Source organism: Hemitrygon akajei, chromosome 9, assembly GCF_048418815.1.
Source record: "Hemitrygon akajei chromosome 9, sHemAka1.3, whole genome shotgun sequence".
NCBI classification, from domain to species: Eukaryota; Metazoa; Chordata; class Chondrichthyes; order Myliobatiformes; family Dasyatidae; genus Hemitrygon; species Hemitrygon akajei.
Window position 1 is genome coordinate 158,597,489 of NC_133132.1, and position 25,783 is coordinate 158,623,271.

General features: G+C 40.0%; 1 protein-coding gene across 1 annotated transcript in view; it reads right to left on the minus strand.

Annotated features, from left to right (window-relative positions):
* Positions 1 to 528: 528 nt before the first annotated feature.
* Positions 529 to 25,783, minus strand: part of LOC140733696 (synaptotagmin-like protein 2) — a 238,669-nt gene continuing 213,414 nt past the window's right edge. The window contains exons 12-15 of the mRNA XM_073057383.1: positions 18,137 to 18,215; positions 14,128 to 14,227; positions 6,125 to 6,330; positions 529 to 1,203 (exon numbers count right to left, since the gene is read on the minus strand). Coding sequence (XP_072913484.1) covers positions 1,064 to 1,203; positions 6,125 to 6,330; positions 14,128 to 14,227; positions 18,137 to 18,215 — 525 coding nt within the window. The 3' untranslated portion in view covers positions 529 to 1,063. The remainder of the gene's footprint in view (positions 1,204 to 6,124; positions 6,331 to 14,127; positions 14,228 to 18,136; positions 18,216 to 25,783) is intronic.

A 25,783-nucleotide genomic window follows, 5' to 3' on the forward strand; every position in this document is an offset into this window, starting at 1 on the left:
CTGAATCTATTCAAATGTAGTCATGTAGTTTTATCAAAGGTAAGTCATGTTTGATGATTTTTCCTGCAATGTTTGACACTGTAGCAGGGAGAACTGAGAGAGGAAACTGATTGATATAAATTATTTAGATTTCCCAAAAGGCATTTGACAAGGTGCCACATTAGAGGCTTTTGCATAAGTTAAGAGTCTAAAGGAATAGTGTATGTTAGCATGGATGGAAAACTGGCTGTTGCAGCGAAAACAAAGATTTGGAGCGATGTTTGTAGTGGAGTACCCCAGTGATTGGTTCTCAGATCCTTCATCAGTAGCCATTTTCATGAATGACCTGGAGGAGTGAACATATGTTAGGTTTCTAAGTATGCCAGTGATATGAAAATAGAAAGGCACATTCTGATACTGCGACAGGATAAAGGCGGATCCAGTGATTTGAGTGAAAATCTGGAGTTTAATATGTAAAAGTAGTCAGTGAAGAATCAGATAAATGTGTTGTAATACAATATTTTAATATATGAAAAGATATAAAACTGGTATGTATAAATTGTTTATTGATGTTCTTTCAGTGATAAGTCATATATGGTTATTCAACTTTTCCAATATTCTATTCCACAAGTTATTACAGACAGATTCAATTAATGAAGCACTTACTGTTTGAGTTAATTTTTATTTTTTCTTGGCAGCTAGTACACAACCGCAACACATCTGTCACCTTCCAAAATACTTTATTCTAATAGTGATACCTTTGTGCTTTAGAGTCTCCAAATTATTTCTAGAAGTTTAAAAAAATTGTCCCAAATACATATTTCATCTAATCACGGTGTTCATGTGGAAATATCAAAGACTAAATATATTCCGTTCTTTAAATGATCCTGTTGATTTAGTCACTTACTTCTTCAATTAAAATAAAGCCCTGACTTGACTCTAAAACCAATCACCCATCACCCCCTCCCCTCTCCCCTCAACAAAGAAATTAATTGATAAAAATCCAGAAAACCTAAATTTTCCAATTTTTGCCAAGTCATCATTTTGGCTATGCACCTAAAAGTGAAACAGTAGCTGAGGGTCTTCAATTTCTTTTAGTCATAGTTGTCCTGAGAGGAAGGACTGCTTCCACCCACTCACAGGGTCTGGATATCATGTCCTTCCAGAGAGCCGCCTCCTCTTCACTCGAGTCCATCCAATCCACATTTTGCCCATAGCTATTCCCTATGGGAAAAGAAACATGTATGTGTAATAGGCTTGAACCATTCAACAGTCTCATCTGTTCAATGAATTACTTCAGAGAGTAGTCAATCATCTGATTATTCAGGAATGGGACTTGCAACTTTCTATTTAAGAGGGAGCTGAGGGCTACAATCAAAAATTATTGAAGGAACCTTAATTCCATTTGCTAATCTTCATGTATTGAATTTTATTAACCTAAAATATGACAGAGTCGTAGAGAGATGCAACATGGAGAAACACGTCCTTTGACTCACCAAGTCTACACGGACCATTTACCTTCAAGCGCCCATGGGAGGTCCCGCATGGTCCCGCATGGGAGGTTAGTTAGGAAGATTCAGTCACTAGGTATACATGGTGAGGTAGTAAATTGGATTAGACATTGGCTCAATGGGAGAAGTCAGAGAGTGGTAGTGGAGGATTGCTTCTCTGAGTGGAGGCCTGTGACTAGTGGTGTGCCACAGGGATCAGTGCTGGGTCCATTGTAATTCATCATCTTTATCAATGAACTGGATGATAATGTGGTAAATTGGATCAGTAAATTTGCTAATGATACAAAGACTGGAGATGTAGTGGACAGTGAGGAAGGTTTTCAAAGCTTGCAGAGGGATCTGGACCAGCATGAAAAATGGGCTGAATAATGGCAGATGGAGTTTAATGCAGACAAATGTGAGGTATTGCACTTTGGAGGGAAAAATCAAGGTAGAACATACAAGGTAAATGGTAATGCACTGAGGAGTGCATTAGAACAGAGGGATCTAGGAATACAAATACAAACTTCCCTAAAAGTGGCATCACAGGTAGATAGGGTAGTAAAGAGTGCATTTGGTACATTGGCCTTTATTGTATTGAGTATAAGAGTTGGAATATTATGGTGAGGTTGTATAAGGCATTGGTGAGGCCAAATTTGGAGTATTGTGTGCAGTTTTGGTCACCGACTTACAGGAAGGATATTAATAAGGTTGAAAGAGTGCAGAGAAGGTTTACAAGGATGTTGCTGGGACTTGAGAAATGGAGTTACAGAGAAAAGTTGAATAGATTAGGACTTTATTTCCTGGAGCGTAGAAGAATGAGGGGAGACTTGATAGAGGTATATAAAATTATGATGGGTATAGATAGAGTGAATGCAAGTAGGCTTTTTCCACTGAGGCTAGTGGAGAAAAAAAACAGAGGACATGGGTTAAGGGTGAAGGGGGAAATGTTTAAAGAGAACATTAGACGGGGGGGGGTTCACACAGAGAGTGGTGGGAGTGTGGAATGAGCTGCCAGATGAAGTGGTAAATGCGGGCTCATTTTTAACATTTAAGAAAACCTTGGACAGGTACTTGGATGAGAGGGGTATGGAGGGATATGGTCGAGGTGCAGGTCAGTGGGACTAGGCAGAAAAATGGTTCAGCACAGCCAAGAAGGGCCAAAAGGCCTGTTTCTGTGCTGTAATGTTCTATGGTTCTATATTCACTATCCTACAATAATCCCATTTTTGTTCCAAAGTTGTCATTAATTTTTCAGATTCTACCACTTATCTGCACAACAGGAGAACTCACAGTGGCCAATCAGTCCACCAACCCAGTTTGTTAATGGTTCTTTTGTAATTCTTTGTTTCACTGTGCAGGCCTGCAAGAAAATTAATCTCAGTGTTGTACATGGTGGCAAATCTGTACTTTGATAATAAATTTACTTTGAACTTATTATTTTGAACTTTGAACCTGCGCGTTTTTGAGAAACAAGAACATCTGGAGGAAAGCTATGAAGTCACAGGAGGAATACGCTTACATCACATAAGCAGCACCCAAGCTCTGTACTGAAACTGCTTCCTTAGTGCTGTGAGGAAGTGGTTCGAGTAGAATGACCAATGTGCCACCATTATATTTATTCTTTGTCACATTATTTTAGAAAATGATTAGAATGCAAAACTGTAGCTTATGTTATAGAAAATGGCATTGATTTAAGGGGAAGCTTAATGGAAATAGGAGGAGGAATAACAAGAAATACAGGCAGGGAGAAGTTAGTGTGTAGGAGCTTATATGAACATCAACAAGAGCCTTTCTGCTTTAAATTACTTCTATGCAACATTACAATTATGAATTCATAGTTAGCTAATAATCTTACTTCCTGATTCAGCAACCATAGAATTGACATGGCAATCAACATCACTGTATCAGAGAAAACAGCTTTAGTTATTAAATTCACCTACTGTTGTTCATTTTCCAGGGATTGAATGACTCATTCTTATTTTCATTTGTTTCAAAGAAAATAATTGTGATTTTTTTTCCCCCCTCAACAGAGCCAATATAGAGTTATCAAACACCACTTCAGGTAAAATGAACCCTTAAATAACTAAGCTTTGCATTTTTTTAAAAATGAATTGAATGTTAAAAAAAATAGTTTGCTTAAACTTAAGTTATTCAGAAATGCTTTATAGATAATGAAATACCTCAGATACAGTCACAGCTGGAATATAGGAATTATGCAATTAACAACCTTCCACAGACAGCAAGATGAAAAGAACTAGGTTAGTTTTGGTGATAAATATTTGTCATTATTAGGAGGATAATTTCCTGGCTTCTTTTCAAGTTAGTTGTTTGGAATATTTATGCCAAGCCAACTGAAAAGATATGACATTTTGTTTCATGAAATTGTACTTGTTTTACAGATAATGATCAGGAGAATTGAGGACATTCTGCTGAAGCGCAATAGAACCAGCTTGGGATTTGATTGGTTTATTATTGTCACATTCTAGTGAAAAGTATGTCTTGCACGTCATTTGTACAGATCTATTCATTTGAGGTAGTACAAGGTAAAAAAAAATCCAGGATGCAGAATAATGTGTTACAGTTACAGAGAAAATCCAGTGCAGATAAACAATAAGGTGCAAGATCATAATGAGGTAGATTGTGAGGTCAAGTGTCCATCTTTTCATCCTATGGAATGATTAAATGGTCTTATACAGAGGTGTAGAAACTGCCCTTGGTACATACGGTCAGGATGTTGTATTTCCTGCCCAATAGAAGAGGGGAGAAGAGAGAATGTGCAGGGTGGGTGGTGCCCTTCCTTGTGCTGGCTGCTTTGTAGAGGCAGTGAGAAGTATAGACCGAGTCCCCAAAGGGGAAGCTGGTTTCTACGATGTGCTGAGCTGTGCCCACAACTCTCTGCAGTTTCTTGCAGTCACGGGCAGAGCTGTTGAGAGCAGTGCCATACCACAGTGGTCCCCAACCTCCGGGCTGCTGACCGATACCGGGCCGCGAAGCACGCAGGGGTGCAGCGGTAGCCGGAACGCACCCGGCACATCTTTAAGAAAAAAGCCAAAATAAGCAAGCTAATTAATTAGGCGCCGCCCGGCACGTAAATGTTGGCCCAGACCAGAGGTGATTGCCGATTATGTACAGCAAGTGAAATCGGCAATCGCCTCTGATCCGGGCCGACATTTACATGCCAGGCAGCACCTAATTAAATAGCTTGCTTATTTCGGCTTTTTTCTTAAAGATGTGCCGGGTGCGTTCCGGCTACCGCTGCACCCCTGCGTGCTTCGCGGTCCGGTATCAGTCCGCGACCGGGAGGTTGGGGACCACTGACCCAAGCTGTGAGGCATCCACACTGGATACTTTCTATGGCGCAGTGAAAAAAATTGGTAAGGACCGACAGGGAGACACCAAATTTCTTTAGCCTCCGGAGGAAGTAGAGGCATTGCTGAACTTCCTTGACGATCGTGTCTACGTGGTTGGACCAGGACAGGTCAATGTTTATTTTCAACCTTTTCAGCCTCTGCACTACTGATGGACATAGAGCATGTACACTGCCCAGTTCCCGAAGTAAGTGAAAAGCTCCTTTGTTTTGCTGATATTGAGAGGAAGGTTGTTTCTATGACATCCTGCTACTAAGCTCTCTATCTCCTTCCAGTACTCCGACTCATGTTTATTGAGATACGGCCCACTACAACGACATCATCTGCAAGCTTGTAGATGGAGTAGGAGCAGAATGTGACCACAGAGTCAGGAGTGTAGAGAGAGTAGAATAGGGGCTGAGGACACAGCCTTGTGGAGCAATTAGACTTAAAGACTGCTTAAAGCATTAAAGGCCATAGCACTCTTCACTGGAGTTACAAAAAGCATGTACGTACATTCAACAACTAAAGGCTGTGCCTCTGTAGTAGCAACTTGCGGGAAAACAAAGTCAGAAATTGTGTGCTTTACTGGTTTTAAACATTGTTTTTCCATCATACAGATCTAGGTCAATGAGATGAAAATCTTCATTGTTTGTTTCAAACATACCATTGAAATTATTTTGGTTCTTCATTGCTATTGCATTAATCACAGAACATTTATCATTACAATAAAGTGCAGTGGGAAAGGAAATGTCTCATTAATTTCGCAGAGCTGATCTGGATCTTTATGGCAGTAAGGAATGAGATTTACTTTACATCTAGGTTATATTACACCTGACCTGAGAGTGCATCCCTTCGATCCTACCTCAAAATTACTACAAAACATTTTAGTCAATTTAAATATTTTAAAAGCTAAAGGGCATACACAAAAGGAAAATATTGAAGTAGAATTTTATGAAGAGTTATTTGACGACTGTAACAGTTTCTTAAATTAATTGCAAGACTGGGAAATGGGGATTTGAAATAGCTTGCTGCATAGAGCCGTGTAACATACTGCAATATTATCATGAAATAGGTGAAGTTTCCCAGAGGAAAAATGTCTTACAAAAGCGCAAGACTCACTGATCAGAAGGATAGGTAGAGAGGTTTCCCAGATAATGCAATTAAGACTATTTTGGATAAAGTAAAAACTGTACAGTTAAAGTGACGCTTTTCAAGAAATATTTTTATCAGCTCTCTAATTCTATTCTTCACAGAATGTATTACAGAATGTAGCCAGAATATTGTAACTCAGATTATTATTACCTGTGCCCAGATTAAGCCGAATTCCTCCAAGAAACTGATTGGTAAATGTTTCATGGTCCCAAATGGATAATTCTGCAGAGGCTTCCATTATTTCATCCAGTTTGAATCCATCATATACCATGGTGTGATTGTAGATGGGGTTCAGGGATTTCTTCACCACTCGGGTCTTCTGCCTGCTCTTCTTCCTGGTGTCAGGTAAAATATAACTGGAAGAAAAGTAGCAATGAGAAACTAATACAAAACAGGTTTAGTTCTGTTATTAAATTCAATAACAATTCATTTATGTTGAGGCATCAAGTGGATGAAGTTGAAGTTCAAACTCTACTAAACATGTTGCATGTTACCTCACAGTAGCTCAGTTATTAGGTACACCTGCTCGTTAATGAAATATTTAATCAGCCAATCAGGTGGCAGGAAATCAATATGTAAAAGCATTTAGACAAGCTCGAGAGGTTCAGTTATTGTTCAGACCAGACATCAGAATAGAAAAGAACTGAGATCTAATTGACTGACTGCGGAATGGCTGTTGGTGCCAGGCAGGATTGTTTGACTATCTCAGAAACTGATGATCTCCTGGGATTTTCACACACAACATTCTCTAGAGTTTACAGAGTAAGGTGTAATGAAACAAGAGATACCCAGTGGATGGCAGTTCTGTTAAAGAGAGAGGTGAGAGGAGAATTGCCAGACTGGTTCAGGCTGGAAGGAAGGCAACACTAATACAAATAGCAATGCGTTACAACAGTGGTGTGCAGAAGAGCATCTCTGAGTGCACAGCAACCTTGAAGTGGATGGGCTACCACAGCAGAAAATCATGAACATACAACCATTGGCCACTTTATTAGGTACAGGAGGTACCTAATAATGTGGCCATTGAGTGTAGAAGCCAATGTAAAATAGATAAGGGTTGCATCACCTTATCTATTGTTTCTGCAATCTGCTTATATAATAGAGATATAAAATATTTTTATAGACAATAAAATCTAATGAAATTCAGTATTTTACAAATTACAGCCTTTACATAGCTTCACACATGCGAAACAAGCCACATTAATCTGTTCTAGAAAAGTCACTATATATTCTCCAATGTGCTTGGCCAGCAGAGTTCTTCCAACTTTTTCACCTTTTATCTCATATTTACAGCACCTGCAATTTTTGCTTTTCTTTTTTTCCCTAAAATTGGCCTTCTACCTCATTCTTTGGCATGTCCACTGAATTAACAATTCTGAAAGTCTGATTTAATTCCTCACACCTGTGCTCACTTATTTATTTGCAATACACAGAGAACAAGACAAGACATTACAATCTCATCAATCTAAAATATATTCACCCATTTCTTTTCTTTCCAGAATCAATTTATAATGCAGCTACATTTAGCTTAATACTGAAAGGCATACTTTGGTGTCTTTTCCACATAATTACACTCAATAATAACACAATGATGCTCAGAAACACACTGTTAGTTTTTCCCTATCTAGTTCATTGCTGGCTTTATAACAGACCTGGTTTCAAGGTGACATTGGCAGGACTTAAGAAATAAATTCAATTCAGTCACAAGTAACGTCAATATAATTTTGACCTGATCACCTGATTCATAACATTCCCTACTGGTGAAAGCAGAAACTGATATAAAACCTAAGGCAAGATTTCGAAGTTTATTTGAAGGAAACATAGAAAACCTACAGCACAATACAGGACCCTTCGGCCCACAAAACAGTGCCGAACATGTCCTTACCTTAAAAATTACCTAGGGTCACCTGTAGCCCTCTATTTTTCTGAGCTCCATGTACCTGTCCAGGAGCCCCTTAAAAGACCCTATCGTATCCACCTCCACTACAGTCGCCGGCAGCCCATTCCACACACTCACCACAATCTGCATAAATAACTTACCCTTGACATCTCCTCTGTACCTACTTCCAAGCACCTTAAAACTGTGCCCTCTCGTGCTAGCCATTTCGGCCCTGGGAAAAAGCCCCTTACTATCCACACAATCAATGCCTCTCATCATTGTATACACCTCAATGCCTCTCATCATCTTATACACCTTGAAAGCGATGGGTCACAGGTAGAACTTGCCAGTTGCACAAAGATGGCACCCGAGGTCAGAGTTGAACTTGTGTCCCTAATAACCATCATGCTATCCTTTCATCCTCAAAGGTAGAAACCATATTCAAAAATACTACTTAAAGGCGATACTACTTAAAGAAGATAGGTGGAGGGGCAGGTAGTTTTGAGGAAGTAGAGAGGCTACAGAAGGATTTAGACAGATGAGGAGAGTGGGCAAAGAAATGGGAGATGGAGTATGGTGTCGGGAAGTGTATGGTCATGCACTTTGATAGAAGAAATGAAAGGGTTGATTATTTTCTAAATAGAGAGAAAATACAAGAAAACTGAGGCACTGTAGTCCTTGTTCAGGATTCCCTAAAGGTTAATTTGCAAATTGAGCCTGTAGTGAGGAAGGCAAATACAAAGTTAACATTCATTTCAAGAGGACTAGAATAAAAAAGCAGGGATGTAATGTTAAGACTTCGTAAAGCACTGGTGAGGCCTCACTTGGAGAGTGAGCGGATTTAGGCTCCTTATCTTAGAAAGGATATGCTGAACCTGGAGAGGGTTCAAAGAAGGTTCACAAAGATGATTCCAGGATTGAATGGCTTGTCAACTGATGAGCATCTGATAACTGTGGGCCTGTATTCACTGGAATTCAGAAAAATGAGGGATGACTTCATAGAAACCTATCGAATGGTGAAATGCCTTGATAGAGTGGATGTGGAGAGGATGTTTCCTATGGCAGGACGGCCTAAGACCAGAGGACACAGCCTCAGAACAGAGTGGCATCCTTTTCGAATGGAGATGCAGAGGAACTTCTTTAGCCAGAAAATGGTGAATCTGTGGAATTGCTTGCCACAGGCTGCTGTGGAAGTAAAATCTTTATGTATATTTAATGTAGAAGTTGATAGATTCTTGATTGGTCAGGGCATGATGGGATACAGGGAGGAGGCAGGAGACTGGGGCTGAGAGGAAAATTGGATCAGCTATGATTAAATTGCAGACCAAACTTGAAGGGTCAAATGACCTAATTCTGCTCCTATATCTTATGGTCCTGTGGTCTTAAAGCTCCTGAACAGCTAAGTCTTTTTCACCATTTTAAAATACATCTGTCTAAAATTCCTAAAATATGAATGAGAAGTCAAAAGAGTTGCAACTGGAGTGAGAAAAAAAACTTGAAACTTAGTGAAGGAAATTCTTATGATCTTGTTGGAAATTATATGAATGTTTTCTCAGGAAATGTGGACGAGTGCTTGAAGAGATGCATCAGCAGATGGCAATACACTAAAGGATATACACTACATAGTGACAATTTCACAGCCAACTAGATGAGTTGGTAATTCCCCTGTCAGCCAAGCTTGGTAATCACTCTATGGGAAAGTGACTGAGTTTGAATGAATTTATGCACATAATCTATTTACAATTAACATCACTGATGACATTCTTCCTGCTCTTCTTGGGAGAAGTGACTGAAGTCTTGAGCTTTCTCTGCTTTCCAAACTTTGCTTGTGTGTAAATTAACTTTACTGTACAATACATTGCTAAGATCAGTTATCCTACAGCATCTCCAATTTATTAAGAACATACAAAGCTTTGGTGATCTCTTTGTTACCTCAGCTCCATTGTGTGATTTATCTAATGCCAATTTTTTACTCCCTTGCTTATCAAATATTTGTCTACCTCTGCCTCAACCATCCTTAAAGACCTTGTTATTTCTATCATAAATAGCCAACCTATTATTTTTGAACAATAACCCCTACAAAAGGATATATCACTATATCCAATGTGTCAGAACCTACTTGGATCCTCTCTATGTTTTAATAAAGTTACCTCTCATTCTTCTAACTGTACAAGACAAGACAACCTGCCCATTTCAGCGACTAGTCTAATAAACTAAACTGCTTCTGATGCATTAACATTCTTCCCGACTGCACTGTATAATCTAGTGCAGACTAGTTCTAGATCAGTACTAGTACTAGATCATCACCGTTATGTGCCGTGTCGTATGACATGGACAATCATGGTCCTTCTATGACCACGATTGTTCTTGGCAAATATTTCTACAGAAGTGGTTTGCCATTACCTTCTTCTAGGCAGTGTCTTTACAAGACAGGTATCTCCAGCCATAATCAATTTTCCTCACAGAGTGTCTGCCAGGCATCAGTGCTCACATAACCAGGACTTATCTCCTCCCTGCCACCCAGTTACCTTATATAACTGAAGCAAAACATCTTAGTTCGAGTTGTTAATTCCCTTGGCAATAAATGATAACATTCTGTAAGATTTTTTTTTCTCATTACGAGCTATGCCTGTTACCAGACTGTTGTAAACCATGTACCAGGTCACCCACATCTCTTGGCATCTCAGAGTTCTCGAATCTGTTGCCATTTAGAGAATATGCTTCATTTTTTTTTTGCCAAGCTGACAGTTTCACATTTTTCCACATTATACTTCATTTGTCAGATCTTTGTCCAAATATTTAGCCAATTTATATCCCTCTGTATCCTCCTCATGTTCTTTTCACAATTTATTTTTCTATCCATCTTAGGGCTATGATACACCATCAATAACTCTTGGAGACAGGAAGTGAACGATAGGCTTTTATTAGCAGCAAAAAGGGAGCACGACATCTCGGAGACTGAGGGAAGAGCAGTGCCCCAATCGCCTTTATTCAGGGGTCTGTGGGAGGAGCCACAGCAGCAGTCAGCAGAGGGGCGTGTCCAGACAGGTATACCTAGTTTACCACAGGCTATTAGCAAATTTTACAGTTATACAGTGTCGTCATAAGAGTCATTCATATAAATGAGAGAGAAAAAAAACAAGGTCCTAGCATCAACTCCTGTGGCACACCACTTATATGTTAAACCATCAGAACAAAAGATCATTTCTGTTTACTGCCAATCTTATATCCGTGTATTGTGTGGGGGTTTGGCTTATTTGCCAGTCGAAAGCCACATCCGCATGTTGGTCGATGATTGACCCTTTAAAAGTTACGGCCACCCTTTCCCATTGGTTGGCTTGATTTCTGGTTTTAAGCATCTCAGGGATTTAAGACTAGCACATGCGGGAGGCTCTCCTTCCTTTGTTCACAGAGCCATTGGGAAAGCATGCTCCAGACCTAGAAGGCCCACACACACTCTTAGCTAAATGTTTGTTTTTTGAATATTCAGTTATGTAGTTTGTGTAACTTGTTTGGTCAAGCCTTTTACTGTTTGTAAGAGAATGATTAAATCCACAAACCTGCTTTCACCATCCGAGTATAAATCTCCTCCTGCACCATTATCTTACACAATAACCTTTGATGCAACACCCTATTAAGTGCCTGGCAATTTTAGTACATGCACCCAACATGTTGAAAAAATTTCATTAATTTAGCCAAGCCTGGTTTCTTTCACAAAACACATTGTCCTTGCCATATTTTCCCAAATATCCTGCTATAACATTTTTATTAATAGCTTTTAACATTTTTCCACTGACAGATGTTAAGTTATTCTATTTTCGATTTTTTAACATTAAGAGATTCACACTATTTAACTGCCCCTGAACCCAGTGAATTGTGGGAAAATTAAACCCACCACATTAATTGTATAGAAACTCTGTATAGAAACATAGAAAACCTACAGCACAGTACAGGTCCTTCAGTCCACAAAGCTGTGCCAAACATGTCCTTACCTTAGAAATTACCTCAGGTTACCCATAGCCCTCTATTTTTCTGAGCTCCATGTACCTGTGGCTCCAAAGGTAGTCATAGCTGAAGGGTGATAGTGGGGACGAGCTCCCACTGCTAAACAAATGCTCTTCATGGCGTGCGTCTCAAACAGCCTCTGACAACTAAGTCAACTAACTGCTGGCCTTCACGTGTGGCATAGTTCTTATGCCCGGTGGAGCTGTTCTCACTGACAGGAGAAGGGGCAAAGGCGGGCCACTGGCACCTTAAAACCAGTTGCTTCGGGCAGATGGGGCTCGTTAACCACGGATGGCAGCTCATCTAGGAGAGGGAAAACTCCAATTTCAAACCTCCGCTGCCTTGCGGCTATACCTGCTCACAGGAAAAGCTTCGGGAGTAAACCCCGAGGGAAAATCCGGAGTTGGACTCCCGAAGGTGGCTGACTGCTGTACCCGGCACCGGCACGGCAACTCCTGCGATGCTGCTGGCACCAAACTTTCGTCGTTCCTTTGGACCTGTCATAAGCATGGAGAGGGGGGGTCCCACTGCATGGACAACGGATGGATCTCCATATCAACTCTGCCCTGGCTTGCGTCCTGGAGAGGCCACTCCCAGTGACTACCAGAGGCGCAGTACCCATGGTCGACCACGACTGACGGGAGGCCACACACACACATGTACCTGTCCAGGAATCTCTTAAAAGACCCTATCGTATCCACCTCCACCAGCATCGTGATGAAACAAAATTTGATGAATCCTTTGACTATCTCAAACAACTTCCTTTAAGAGCCGAGGATGAGATCCATCAGGATCCAGAGAGTTGTCAGGCCCCGGTTCCAACAGTTTGCTTAATATCATAGCTTTGATGATTGAACATTTCCGAAGCTCTTCCCTCCCTCCCTCCCAATTCCAGATTTACAAATATTTCTGTGGTGTCACTTATATCCTCTTTAATGAAGACTGATGGAAAAATACTCACTTAATTCATTTGTCATCCCTTGTTTTCTCTTATTAATTGACTAAATCAGCATCGTTAATAAATCTACTGAAACTATGAAATTGATTCTTTTAAACATTAGAATCTCAATAAATCCCAGGAATAAGGGATTTATGAATGAAGTACTGGAGGATTGGAAGATAGCTAACTTTGTTCTGCTGTTAAACAAAGGTTCTAAAAATAAACCTGGAAACTTGTCAAGGTACCGCAAGCAGGTTTTTTCCACTGAGGTTGGGTGGGACTACAACCAGAGATAATGGAATAAGGGTAAAAATTTTAAGGGGAACGTGAGGGAAATTTCTGCACTCAGAAGCTAGGGAAGCGAGTGGAACGAGCTGCCAGTGCAAGTGGTGCTTGCGAGCTCACTTTCAGTGTTTAAGTGAAGTTTGGATAGGTGCATGGATGGTCCTAGTGTAGGTCAATAGGAGTAGGCAGTTCAGGTGGTTTGGCATGGAGTAGATGGGCTGAAGGGCCTGTTTCTGCATTGCACTTTTCTATGACAGTAACACACGTCCTGCTGTAAACTATGCTTTCAAAGGCATGTAGCTTTTAATGTTCAATAATAATCATTACAGAAACCTCTGAAAATCACTGTTGGTATTAAATATAACTATATAACAATCACAGCATGGAAACAGGCCATCTCGGCCCTCCTAGTCCGTGCCGAACTCTTAATCTCACCTAGTCCCACCTACCCGCACTCAGCCCATAACCCTCCACTCCTTTCCTGTCCATATACCTATCCAATTTTACCTTAAATGACACAACTGAACTGGCCTCTACTACTTCTACAGGAAGCTCATTCCACACAGCTATCACTCTCTGAGTAAAGAAATACCCCCTCGTGTTTCCCTTAAACTTTTGCCCCCTAACTCTCAAATCATGTCCTCTCGTTTGAATCTCCCCTACTCTCAATGGAAACAGCCTATTCACGTCAGCTCTATCTATCCCTCTCAAAATTTTAAATACCTCGATCAAATCCCCCCTCAACCTTCTACGCTCCAATGAATAGAGACCTAACTTGTTCAACCTTTCTCTGTAACTTAAGTGCTGAAACCCAGGTAACATCCTAGTAAATCATCTCTGCACTCTCTCTAATTTATTGATATCTTTCCTATAATTCGGTGACCAGAACTGTAGACAATATTCCAAATTTGGTCTTACCAATGCCTTGTACAATTTTAACATTACATCCCAACTTCTGTACTCAATGCTCTGATTTATAATATGTTGGTTGTATTGTAAGTACTTTTAACAGGTAAAAGAAGTTCCAGTTCTAACACAACTTACCATCTCACAAATGAATCTACACCATCTGGCTTTAGTGGTTGTAATCCTGTTGCTCCTTTCAGCCATATGTGAATTTCACCAGTTTGTGACTGATCCACATCTAAAGGAATTTACAAATGACATATTATCAGTGAAATTTCAATTGCTTGGAAAAAAAACCCATTGCATCAACTTCATCAGTGAAACATCAATCATCAACTTCATCAGTGAAACGTCAATCATCAAGTTTATGTATCTTCTCATTGAGATCTGAACGGTTACCATCTGAACCCTCCCAGCTAAGTTGGTCCTGGAAATGCGTGAGTGCACTAACTCTGAAATATACTGGATGACATACAACCTCTTCCCTCTGTTAGGAGCTCCCTGTCACCACCCAGGTCTCATCATCATGAAGTGCCAGTAGCATTATATTGTCTACTATTTAACTTGTGCTGTAAATGCCCCTTATTATTTATAAAGTTACTAGTGGTAATATGTGTTGTGCATGTGAGTTATATGTACTGTGTTGTTCACCTTAGTCCAGAGAAACATTGTTTCATTTGGTGGTATACATGTGCATGGTTAAATGACAATAAACTAAACTTGAACTTGAAATCTGTCACTTAGCTCATTCACTGGACCCCACATGGAAAACAATGACTATTTCCAACTCCAAGTTTTATACTATATTTTATGTCTCCCTGTATCCACCCAACCAGTCTTGGTATAGTAATAGCAATCACAGCCTTGTGGATGAGATAGGAAAAGGAAAAACTTGGTTTAGAATGCACAGGGCATGATTAGTAAGTTTGCAGAGGACACTTTGATAGGTGATGTTGTGAAAAGTGAGGATGGTATCAGGATTTACAAAGGGCTCTTGATTAGGAGGGTCAAGGAATGGTGCAAGTTGTTGCATTTTGGGAAGAGAGATTAAGGTAGAACTTCCATAGTCAACAGTAAGGCCGTGGAGAGTGTTTTAGACCAGACAGAATTAAGAGTACAAGTACAAAGTTCCTTGAATGTGGCGTCACGGGTAGTCAGGGTGGGGAAGAATGTTTTTGGCATGCTGGTTTTATCCGGCACTGAGTATTGAAGTTGGAATGTTGAGTTGCGATTGACATTGATGAGGCCACATTTGGAATATTATATTTAGTTTAGGTCACCCTGCTATAGAGCAGATGTCATTAAGCTGAAAAGTTTATAGAATTTTATTGATGCGCTATAGAAAGCATCAATAGCTGGACAAGTCACGGCTTGAATGGCAACTGCTTTCCCGTGACCACAAGACGCTGTAGCGAGATGTGGACACAACTCAGCAGATCATGGGAATGAGCCTTCCCTCCGTTGACTCTGTCTACACTTCTTGCTTTTGGTAAAGCAGTCAACGTAATCAAAGATCCCACTCACCCAGATGCTCTCTCTTCTCCCCGTCACATCAGAAGATAGAAAAGCTTGAAAGAATGTGCCACTAGTCTCAAAGTCTGTTTCCACCCTACTGTTATTGAAGATATGAAAGGATCAACTCTTGATCTCACAATCTAACTTGTTATGAACTTGTACCTTAGTGCGCACCTGCACTGAACTTTTTCTGTAACTGACATTTAACTCTCCACTTTGTAGTGGTTTTATCTTGTGCTACAACTATGTACTGTTTTAATTTATTGATCTGTAGAAATAATAAATGATGTTTTTAATTGTAGTTCAGTACATATGCCAATAATAAAGCAATTTACCAATATTGCTGGGACTGGGGACTGAGTTGTAGCAAGAAGATGAGCAAATTGGGACATTGGATCGTATAGATGTGTGTAAAATTATGAGGGGCATAGATTGGGTCAATGTGCACAGTCTTTTTCCCAGGGTTGGGGAATCAGGAAATAGAGGGCATTGGTTAAGGTAAGAGGAGGGAGAAATGATAGGGAATTGAGTTGCAACTTTTTAACCCAGAGGGTGGTCAATATGGAATGAGCTGCTGGAACAAGCTGTTGAGGTACATGCATTAACAATATTTAAAAGGTACTTAGAGAGTACCTAAGGTTGTTATAGCTGTGAATAGTTCTGGGGATAAACTCCCACTACATATTAAATGCTCCCAATGCCGTGCACCTCAAATAGCCTCTGCCAACCAAGTCCAGTTCCTGGTTTTCACATATGACTTAGCGTATAAGCCTGGTACAATTGTTTCTACTGATAGGAGAAGGGAACAAAAGTGTGTTACAGTCACCTTAAAACCAGTCACTTTGGGCAGATGGGGCTCATCAGCCATGGTTGGCAGCTTATCTTGGAGAAGGAAAACTCTGATCCCAAACCTCCGCTGCCTTGTGGCTATACCCAGTCATAGGGAAAGCTTTAGAAGTAAGCCTCAAGGGAAAAATCTGGAATGGGAGCCCCGAAGCCAGTCCTACACTGAGTTCAACATTGACTCGCAACTCCTGTGACACTGCTGGTGCCAAACTGCATCGTTCTCTGCTGTTCATTTGGGTTTGTCAGATGCGTGGAGAGGGGGAGCTTGCTACATGGACAACAGCTTGCTTTCCATATCGTACTGCCCTGGCTTGCTTATCTAGACAGCTAGGACACATGATCAATGGCCGACCCTGTCTGATAGAGGCCTCAGATGTGGACAGGTATATGGATAAAAAAGGATTAGAGGGACATGTGTCGGGCATGGGCCAAGCACAGATGGGGTTAGTCTGGATGAGAATCTTACTCAGTGTGGTCCATTTGGACTGAATGACCTGTTTCTTTGCGCTAGGACTCTAAAGCTTGACAACACAATTCTGCCAAAGCCTCATCCATGTCTCCTGAGTCTGGATGCAACTCATTCAGTCCTCTGGACGCAGCCCAGGTAAATGGCGGTGGACTGAGATTGTGGGTGATCTGTCTGGGGACTGGGCTGAATGTTGCCTGCAGTTACGGTGCAACAAATAAACTGGTTATCTGAGTCTTGACCAAGAGGCACACCCTTGTAACATGCATGTCAGAAAGAGTGCCAGGTGTACACAAGGACTATGCCTAGGGTGTACAGACTGGTTACCTGGCACTTCACTGAGAGGCACACCCTTGTAAGTAAGAGTGCCAGGTGTACATCAGGGCTATACCTAGGCTGTAGCAATGACAGATAAGCAATTATCTGTTTATTGCTTAATAAAAAAAATCAATTCTATTACTAGAGGAATTTAGCAAGTCAGGCAGTGCTTATGGTGGGAAATAAACAATCGATGTTTTGGGAAGAATGTTGGCCTGAAATGTTGACAATTTACTCCCCTCCATACATGCTGCCTGGGCAGCTGAGTTCATCCAGCATTCTACATGTGTTGCAGAATCTATTGTGTTTCTAATTGGAACTTCAATGTGAGCTGCCGTTTATTCTTGTTGCACATCTGGTTAAACCGGAACACCTCATTAAATTTTGTTTGTCAAGTCCGCTACAAGCCGCAATAACACATCCATTACCAACCATACTTGCATTTCAAGTAACTACAGACATGAGGGAACAAGAAAATATTTTCCGATTCAAAACAAAATTTACTGCAGCGTCAGGAGAGAATTTGAAAGGTTTATCTTCAGTTATAACTTAGGCCAATTTCTCATGAGAATAAGCCTGTGTGTTCATTGACTTATTCAACTGCATCATCTTGAATCTTCAGTAAAATTTCCTTTTAACCTTGAATGCCATCATTATAATGGCAAAAGTGGTATTACAGCAAGGGTCACAATGAAGTTCCATCTTTAATCTGAAACAATTGTAATCTTGAAAAAGGCAATTAAAGTGCAAAACTAGATACTAGTGTTGTATTTTTGAGAGGTGACACAGGTTACAATGAAGCTTATTCTGATATAAAGTGTGCTACACATAAAATGATCATACTTATCATTCAAAATATTTGTTTCAGATGCTCTGAAAAAAGATATTTTGGACAATTGCAGTTCAATTTTTGAACAGACTGAAATTTATGGATGGATTTTTATGCATTGAATTCATTGATGAAAGACATTGAAAGTTGGCTAGAAATGAAAGCAAGAATACCCGTTGAATTTGCTGGAATATACTTGAGTGCCACGTGGAATTCTCCTCGGGTAGTGTTTTCTTCAGGTAAACTGGATGCCTGAAAACATACATAAGTTGCATCACTGACTATCAAAATGTAACATATAAATATAGATGGCAGTTCTCAGTAAAAATGCATTCTAAATTGTCATTTTTTTTCTCAGCAATAAGATGGAAATTTATACAATTCCAACCATTGGAACTGAAATTGCACTTCATTCTCAAATAGTGTAAATTCATCTGGTCGATACCAAGTATATTTTCCACTGAAGGCATGGATACTCAAGTGCATATATTTGCATATACTTCCTTGCCTTTGTGATTCATTATTATACTTGTGTGTTACAACCACTAACAAAAATGGAAACATGGCCTTAGACACATAGCACTTGCACTAGTGTTACATTCATATTTTCTTTCCAAAAACAGGATTTGAAAATCTTAAAGCTGCGTTTTTAATAAGCAAATTGTAAATTTGTCCAATTGTAACTACTATCCTCTGTGTTACTTTTTGGCAGATAACAAACATATTACAAAATTATTCAATGCTGTAAAGAATTAATTTCCATCTTTTCTGTCAGAGTTAGAGTATCTGAGAAATCAAGTAAACCTTCAGGTGATATAATGAACTATCTCTAATATGGAAATTAGAAGCAGCTCATGGATGCTTTTGGCAAAGAGCAAAGGGATTTTAAAATAGTTGGCTGGGCATCAAAAGGCCATGAAAATATATTACACTGAGAGTCAAATTGCTCCAGAAGAGATACCAGGAGTTTCAGTAAACTTATTCATTGCAAGGGGGATGTACAACAATAATCTCTCAAAATCTCCTCAACATGGTGATTCTTAAATAAGATTGAGAAAAGTATATTTGTCATTCCGGTCTTTGAGAAAAGAGAGATAGAAAGCGGAGAGCTGTAGATCCGTTAGCCTGACCTCAGTTATTAAAAAAATTCTTAACATTGCTGTTACTGAACACTTCAAAATTTTCATTTGATCAGGAGAGAGGCCCAGTACAGATTTATAAATATTCTAAATGTTTATATTTACAGTATAAAACTATTTTTAAATGATTATAGAGATTTATAAAGGCCTGCTTCCCTCATTTAGACAGGCTATGACGCAGCAGCATGACCTTTGTTGAAGTGAGGATTAGGTCTCAAGCCTTGGGCTAGCCTGCTGCTGCAGGGCAGGTGAGGAGACGCCGGAGGCTGTGTAGCATAGTGTCTGTGCTTGGTCAGGGGCTGGACTCTCCCATTGGTGCTGCCCTCCAGTGTCTGACCGGTGGAAAGACACACCGGTTTGTTGGTAGCTGTCCCGTCAATTTGCATGTCGCTCAGGGTCATAGACTATACGTGTTTTGTTGCATAATGATGTGTGCTTTTTTCTCACTCACTATTTTGAATATATGTTAAGCACTTGGGCCCCAGAGGAACACTGTCTCATTCAACTGTATCCAGGTATGGTTTGAATGATAGTTAAACAATTTGATCTAATTTGATTATGTCTGATGAACCTCATTAACCCAATTGATTATTCTGATGTGATTAAAGTAGTGGACAGGGAAATATCTATGGAGGTGATTTATATAGATTTCCAAAAAGATATTAATTAAGTCATCCAAAAGAGACTGTTAGCTAGTCACCGAATGGGAGAGAAGTTACTGAAGTAATTATACTGAGTAGCAGAAGTTAGGGTATAAAGGTACTGTGTGCAGGTATCCTAAGTGATGGGACATGTTGGGTTAGTGTTGCTCCGCAAGGATTTTTGCTGAGGCAGAAACGATTAGCCACATTAGACAGACGATGAAACAGAGAAGTCGTTATCTGTGTCAACCTCACTACCATGAATGGCTTCACTGGGTCACTACCTTAATAAATATTTCTGTAATTTATTTGGAGAGAACATTGGCAGATAAATTTGAATCTGGACATGAGAGGTTTACTGAATTACACCTAATAAGAAGAGCATAGACTTTCTAACCAGAGCTGCCTCAGCTCCAGTGCTACCATCCATGAAACAGTACCACAGCATTAAAGCCAGGATCAACAGGCCCCAGGACAGTCTCTTCCACCAGGCCATCAGACTGATTAATTCATGCTGACTCAATTATATTTCTAAGCTATATTGATTGTTCTGTTGTATATCTTCCTGTACATACTATTTATTACAAGTTACTATAATTTGCACATTGCACATTCAGGTGGAGACGTAACATAATGATTTGTACTCCTCATGTATCTGAAGGATGTAGGAAATAAAAGTCAATTCAATATCAATTCAATTCTAACTTCTGATGCTTCGTATGTGGTGTATGGATGTTCTTCATATAAGAATTATATATTATCCTGTGTAAATTCCCCAATAGCCAGATGGGCAGTAGGAGAACTGGAGTGGGAGATGATACTTATGAAATAGAAGAGAGAGAATGAGATTGCAGAGGTGAGGATGAGGTGGGGGTATTGATGGGTTACTCTGAGCCTGCATTGACTCAATTGGCCATATAGTCACTTCCTATATTATGGGAAATATATGAGATAATATATTACAACATGTGTCACAATGAAATATTATCTTTAATTTGAAACAATCGTGATCTTGGAAAACACAATTAAAGTGCAAAACTAGATACCAGTATTGTATTTTTGTGAGGATACGGGTTATAATGTTGCAGCTTTATAAAACTCTGGTTAGATCACATTTGGAATAGTATGCTAAGTTCTGGTTGCCACCTTATGTGAGAGCTTTAGAGAGGGTGCAGAGGAGATTCACCAGGCACTGCCTGGACTCGAGAGCATGTTTTATGAGGATAGGTTGAACAAGGTATGGCTTTTTCTTTGGAACAAAGGAGGATGAGAAGTATAAGATGATAAAAGACAGAGATTGAATGGATAGGCAGAGACTTTTTCCCTGTGTGGAAAATGGCTAATATCAGGGGGCATAATTTTAAGGTGATTGGAGGAAACTATGGGAAGGGATGTCAGAGGTAACCTTTTTATACAGAGAGTGGTGGATACATTGAATGCACTGCCAAGGATGGTGGCAGATGCAGATACATTAGGGACATTTAGACACAAAGATGATAGAAAAATGGAGGGTTATGTAGTATGGAAGGTCCAAAATAAAGGTCAAAGTAAGTTAATTATCGAAGTATATATATGTCATCATATACAATTCTGAGATTCATTTTCTTGCGGGCATAGACAATAAATCCAAAAAACACAGTAGAACCAATGAAAGACCACACCCAACATGTTGGCAAACAACCAATGTGCAAAGAACTACCGTACAAATATGAAAGGGAAATAATAATAATAAAGCAATATATACAGTATATATCGAGAACTTGAGATGAAGAGCCCTTGAAAGTGAATCCATTGGTTGTGGGTACAGTTCAGTGTTGTGGTAAGTGAAGAGAAATTATCATCTCTGGTTCAAGGGCCTGACTGTTGAGGGGTAATAACTCTTCCTGAACCTGGTTGTGTGGGTTCTGAGGCTCCTGCAGCTTCTTCCTGATGGCAGCAGTAAGAAGAGAGCATGTACTGGGTGGTCGGGGTTCCTGATGACTGGTGCAGTTTTCCTGCAACAGCTCTCCACGTAGATGTGATCAATGGTGGGGAGGAAAATACTCATGATGGAACGGGACTTATCTACTTTTTGTAGGATTTTCCATTCAAGGATATTGCTGTTTCCCTACCAGGCTGTGACGCAAACAGTCAAAATACTCTCCTCCACATATCGAGAAGTTATTCTTAGATTTTTCTTAGAGTAGGTTAAAAAGTTGGCACAACACTCTGGGCTGAATGTCCTGTACTGTGTGGTAATATTCTATGTTTTATGTTTTATGCTCTAAGAGTGGATACAGTGTAGAGTTAACAGACTAATATTTGGACTGTGAATGAAAGTACAAGAGGTTATACAAAACTAAGTTTGTAACATTTAGAAATTTTTAACAGGGAAATATGTAACTGGGATACCTTTTAATATTTTAAACTTGCAAGGACCTGAGATACCAGATAGAAACAAGTTCTGCTGGTTAAAGAACCTAGGAACATTGTCCTTGGAATCTAGGATCCAAGCTTTTAAGAGGTAAACTTATTAAATAATTCTATATAGCAATGTGTGCCGGAAACCTGAACCCTTGGGTCAAAAGCTAATTTAAAATCTGACATTGTTAGATTTTATGTTAATAAAAAGTATTCTTGAAGATAAGATATGGAGTTAGGATGGGATCTAAAGGAGGGCTGAAAGCACTCAGCTAAAAAGCATCCTTGTGTATTGATCTGTTCTGCCTTTTAACTTATGAACGTTGAAGACATTTTTACAGATTGAAGTAGATCTGATCCTTATTGTTTCTATTATTAACTTATTCCCCCAAAGGATTAATGAAGTGTGTGTAAAAGTTCTGGTGATCAGTTCAGATTATAACAATCCATTGTTAGATCAAATTATTAGGAGAGAATGATTGTCCCAAATTTTTGTTTTCCTAAACTGATAATATTCCAATGGCAGATTCCCATTTGTAAAAGCAGCAGTAAATTACAGTACTGTGCAATAGTCTTAGGCACATATATTATATAGCTAGGGTGCCTAAGATCTTTGCACAGTACTGTATTTGTCAACGAGATGTGCAGAGTAAGTTTGTAAATCTGGCAGGAGCAAAGGACGTTGGGAATGGCGAGGGTGGAGCACTGCAGGAGGAGTATGGGACAGGTGGCACAGAAGGAGTGCCAGGGTCAGTGGGTGGGTGGGGGTGCATGAATGCAGACTTACCCAGCCCAGAGACACCAAACAAGGTAATCTGATTCCAAACAATTGGCATACTGATCATTACAGACTGTCCTCTCTGGTGGTTCCTGCTCCCTCCCTACTCCCTTCTCCTTTTTGCAACCACGATTCTGACTTCCCCGGCCCCTTCCCACTGTCAGTCCACAATAGAGACCCAGATCAGGTTTATCATCACTCACACATGTCATGAAATTTGCTGGGACTTTTCTTTTTGCAGCAGTACAGTGCAATGCATAAAATTACTACAGTACTGTGCAAAAGTCTTAGGCTCCCTACCTGTATATATGTGCTTAAGACTTTTGCATCAGAAAATGCTGGATGTACTCAAAAGGTCAGGAGGCACTTTTGGAGAGAGAGAGAGATACAGCTGCCAGAGAAACAGTAGCTCCAAATTCATGTTTAAGAACCTAAGGAATAGGAGCAGGAGCAGGACATCTGGCCTCTTGAGTCTGTAAGATCATGAAGACTCAACTCTACCTACCTGTCTTTTCCCCATAACAATCAATTCCTCTAATATGCTAAAATCTATTTGACTGAGTTTTAAACATATTTAATGGGCTAGCCTCTACTGCTTCCCTAGACAGAGAACTCCACAGATTCGCTATCTGGAAAAATTTCTGTCTCATCTCTGTCCCAAATCTTCCCCAAAACTTGAGGGTACGTCTCCTAGTTGTAGTGGCAGTGGAAACAACTTGTCTCCCTCTATCTTATCTATCCTTTTCATACTTTTATGTTTTTATAAGATCCCCTCTTATTCTTCTGAATTCCAGCGACTATAGTCCCCAGCAACTCAATGTTTCCTCACAAGCTAACTACTCCCACCTCTGGAATCAACCTGGTGAACCATACAGACTCCAAAGCCAGTATATCTTTCCTCTCCTTTCTTGAGGAAAGATATTGAGTTTGGTTAAGGTTGGATATAAAATGTTAAATAACTGAAATGCATCCCCAACCTGCTCATTTCTGGTTTAATAAAATACCACCAGACACTGCTGGAAGCCCTCTCAACTCAGGCAGTAACTGTGGAAAAAGGAACAGCGATAACAAAATGGATGCTTGGTCTGAAACTTTCTATAGATCCTACCTAGCCTGCTGAGTGCTTCCAGCTAGTGCAGTACAGAGAAGGAAGATGCAGTGATCTCCACCTTGGATACTGAGGAGATCATCTAGCAGGAACGTCAGTATCCCGGCTGAAATCCTGGACTCCCTCTCAGTCTCTGAACCATCCCAAAACCTGCTGTTGTGTGGGAGCCAGTACACTTCACACCCTCACCTGAAGCAAGTGCACGGAGACGACATAAACCATGGCACAAAATACTATTTCTGACTGGTATTTGAGGCAAGTCTTGGCTTTCCTCTAGGTAGCTTTAAATCATAGCATTTAGCAATTATTCAGCAATTATAGAAAAAACTATGCTTTTAAAATAGTGTACCTTATTAGCAATCCACTTTTCCTCCACATCCATGAAACAAGCCCTATTATGCATACTATACTCCTAAAATGACTTTTGAGATCTTTGATTTACATCTAGTAATAACACAGTTCATACAGACACATCCATTCTTTTATCCGTATCGTAACTTGCATCTTATTATTTGGAAGTATTTGGATTATATATTTATTTAAAACTTGCATTCGGGCAATTCAATGATTCTTATTTGCAAGTGTGTGAGGGCACTAGATACAAATTCTGGACATGCCTTCGAACGTCCTGCACATTCCCTGCAGGTTTCAGCCTCCCTGCATTTTCCAACAGCTGAAAGTGGAATTCACTGGGAGTTGAGCAATCCTATTTTTATAAACACAAATCCTGACCTCACAAACGGCATTCCTCTGTTGTCTAATTCTACAATCTGTAAACACTCTTCCATATCTCTACCAATGGCATCCTGCTGCCTGATGGAAAAGCCTATAAAGCGTAATGGATACAGCCCAGTCTATCACATGAAAAACACTCCCCACGAAAGAATGTATTTACAAGGTGCAGTGCCACAGCAAGTAACATCCATCATCAAAGAATCTCACCATCCAGGTCATGCTCTCTTCTCTCTGCTGCCATTGAGAAGGAGGTATAGGAGCCTTGGGCCCCACACCACCAGGTTCAGGAACAGTTATTACATGTCAGTCATCTGACTTCTGAAACCGTGTAGACATCTTTACTCACCGAGACTCTGAACTGATTCCACAACCTAAGAAATAGAACTTATTTAAATCTTGCATCCATCCTACAACGTGAGGGTGTAAAATTCTTTGCATTATGTCTCCATTGCCATGTACAGACATGTGAATTTAAAAGTCTAATGGCTTGTAAAAAGAATCTGTGCCATAGCCTGTTGGTTCTGGCTTTACTGCTGCAGTAACGTTTCCTAGACGGAAGCAGCTGAAAGAGTTAATGTTTGGGGTGACTGGTAACCCCGATGAACTTCCAGGCCTTCTTTCTGCACCTGCTGCTATAAATGTCCCCAATGGAGGGAAGTTCACATCCTCAGATGCACTGGGCTGTCCGTACTACTCTGCAGTGCCCAGAGATCAAGATTGGTGCAGTTCCCATACCAGGTGGACTGACTTTCAAAGACTCTACAACTCGTATTCTCAACATTATTTACTTATTATTTGTTCTTTTTTGTATTTGTGTAGCTTTTGTCTATTGGCTGTCTGTCAGTCTTTGTTCAAAATTCAAACTACATTTATTATCGAAGTATGTATACATTATGCAGCCTTGAGGTTTGTCTTCTTACAGGCTGCCACAAAGCAAGAAACCCAATAAAATATTTGAAAAAAACCTGACAAACACCCAATGTGCAGAGAGAAAGAGATAAAATAAACAAATTTTCAAA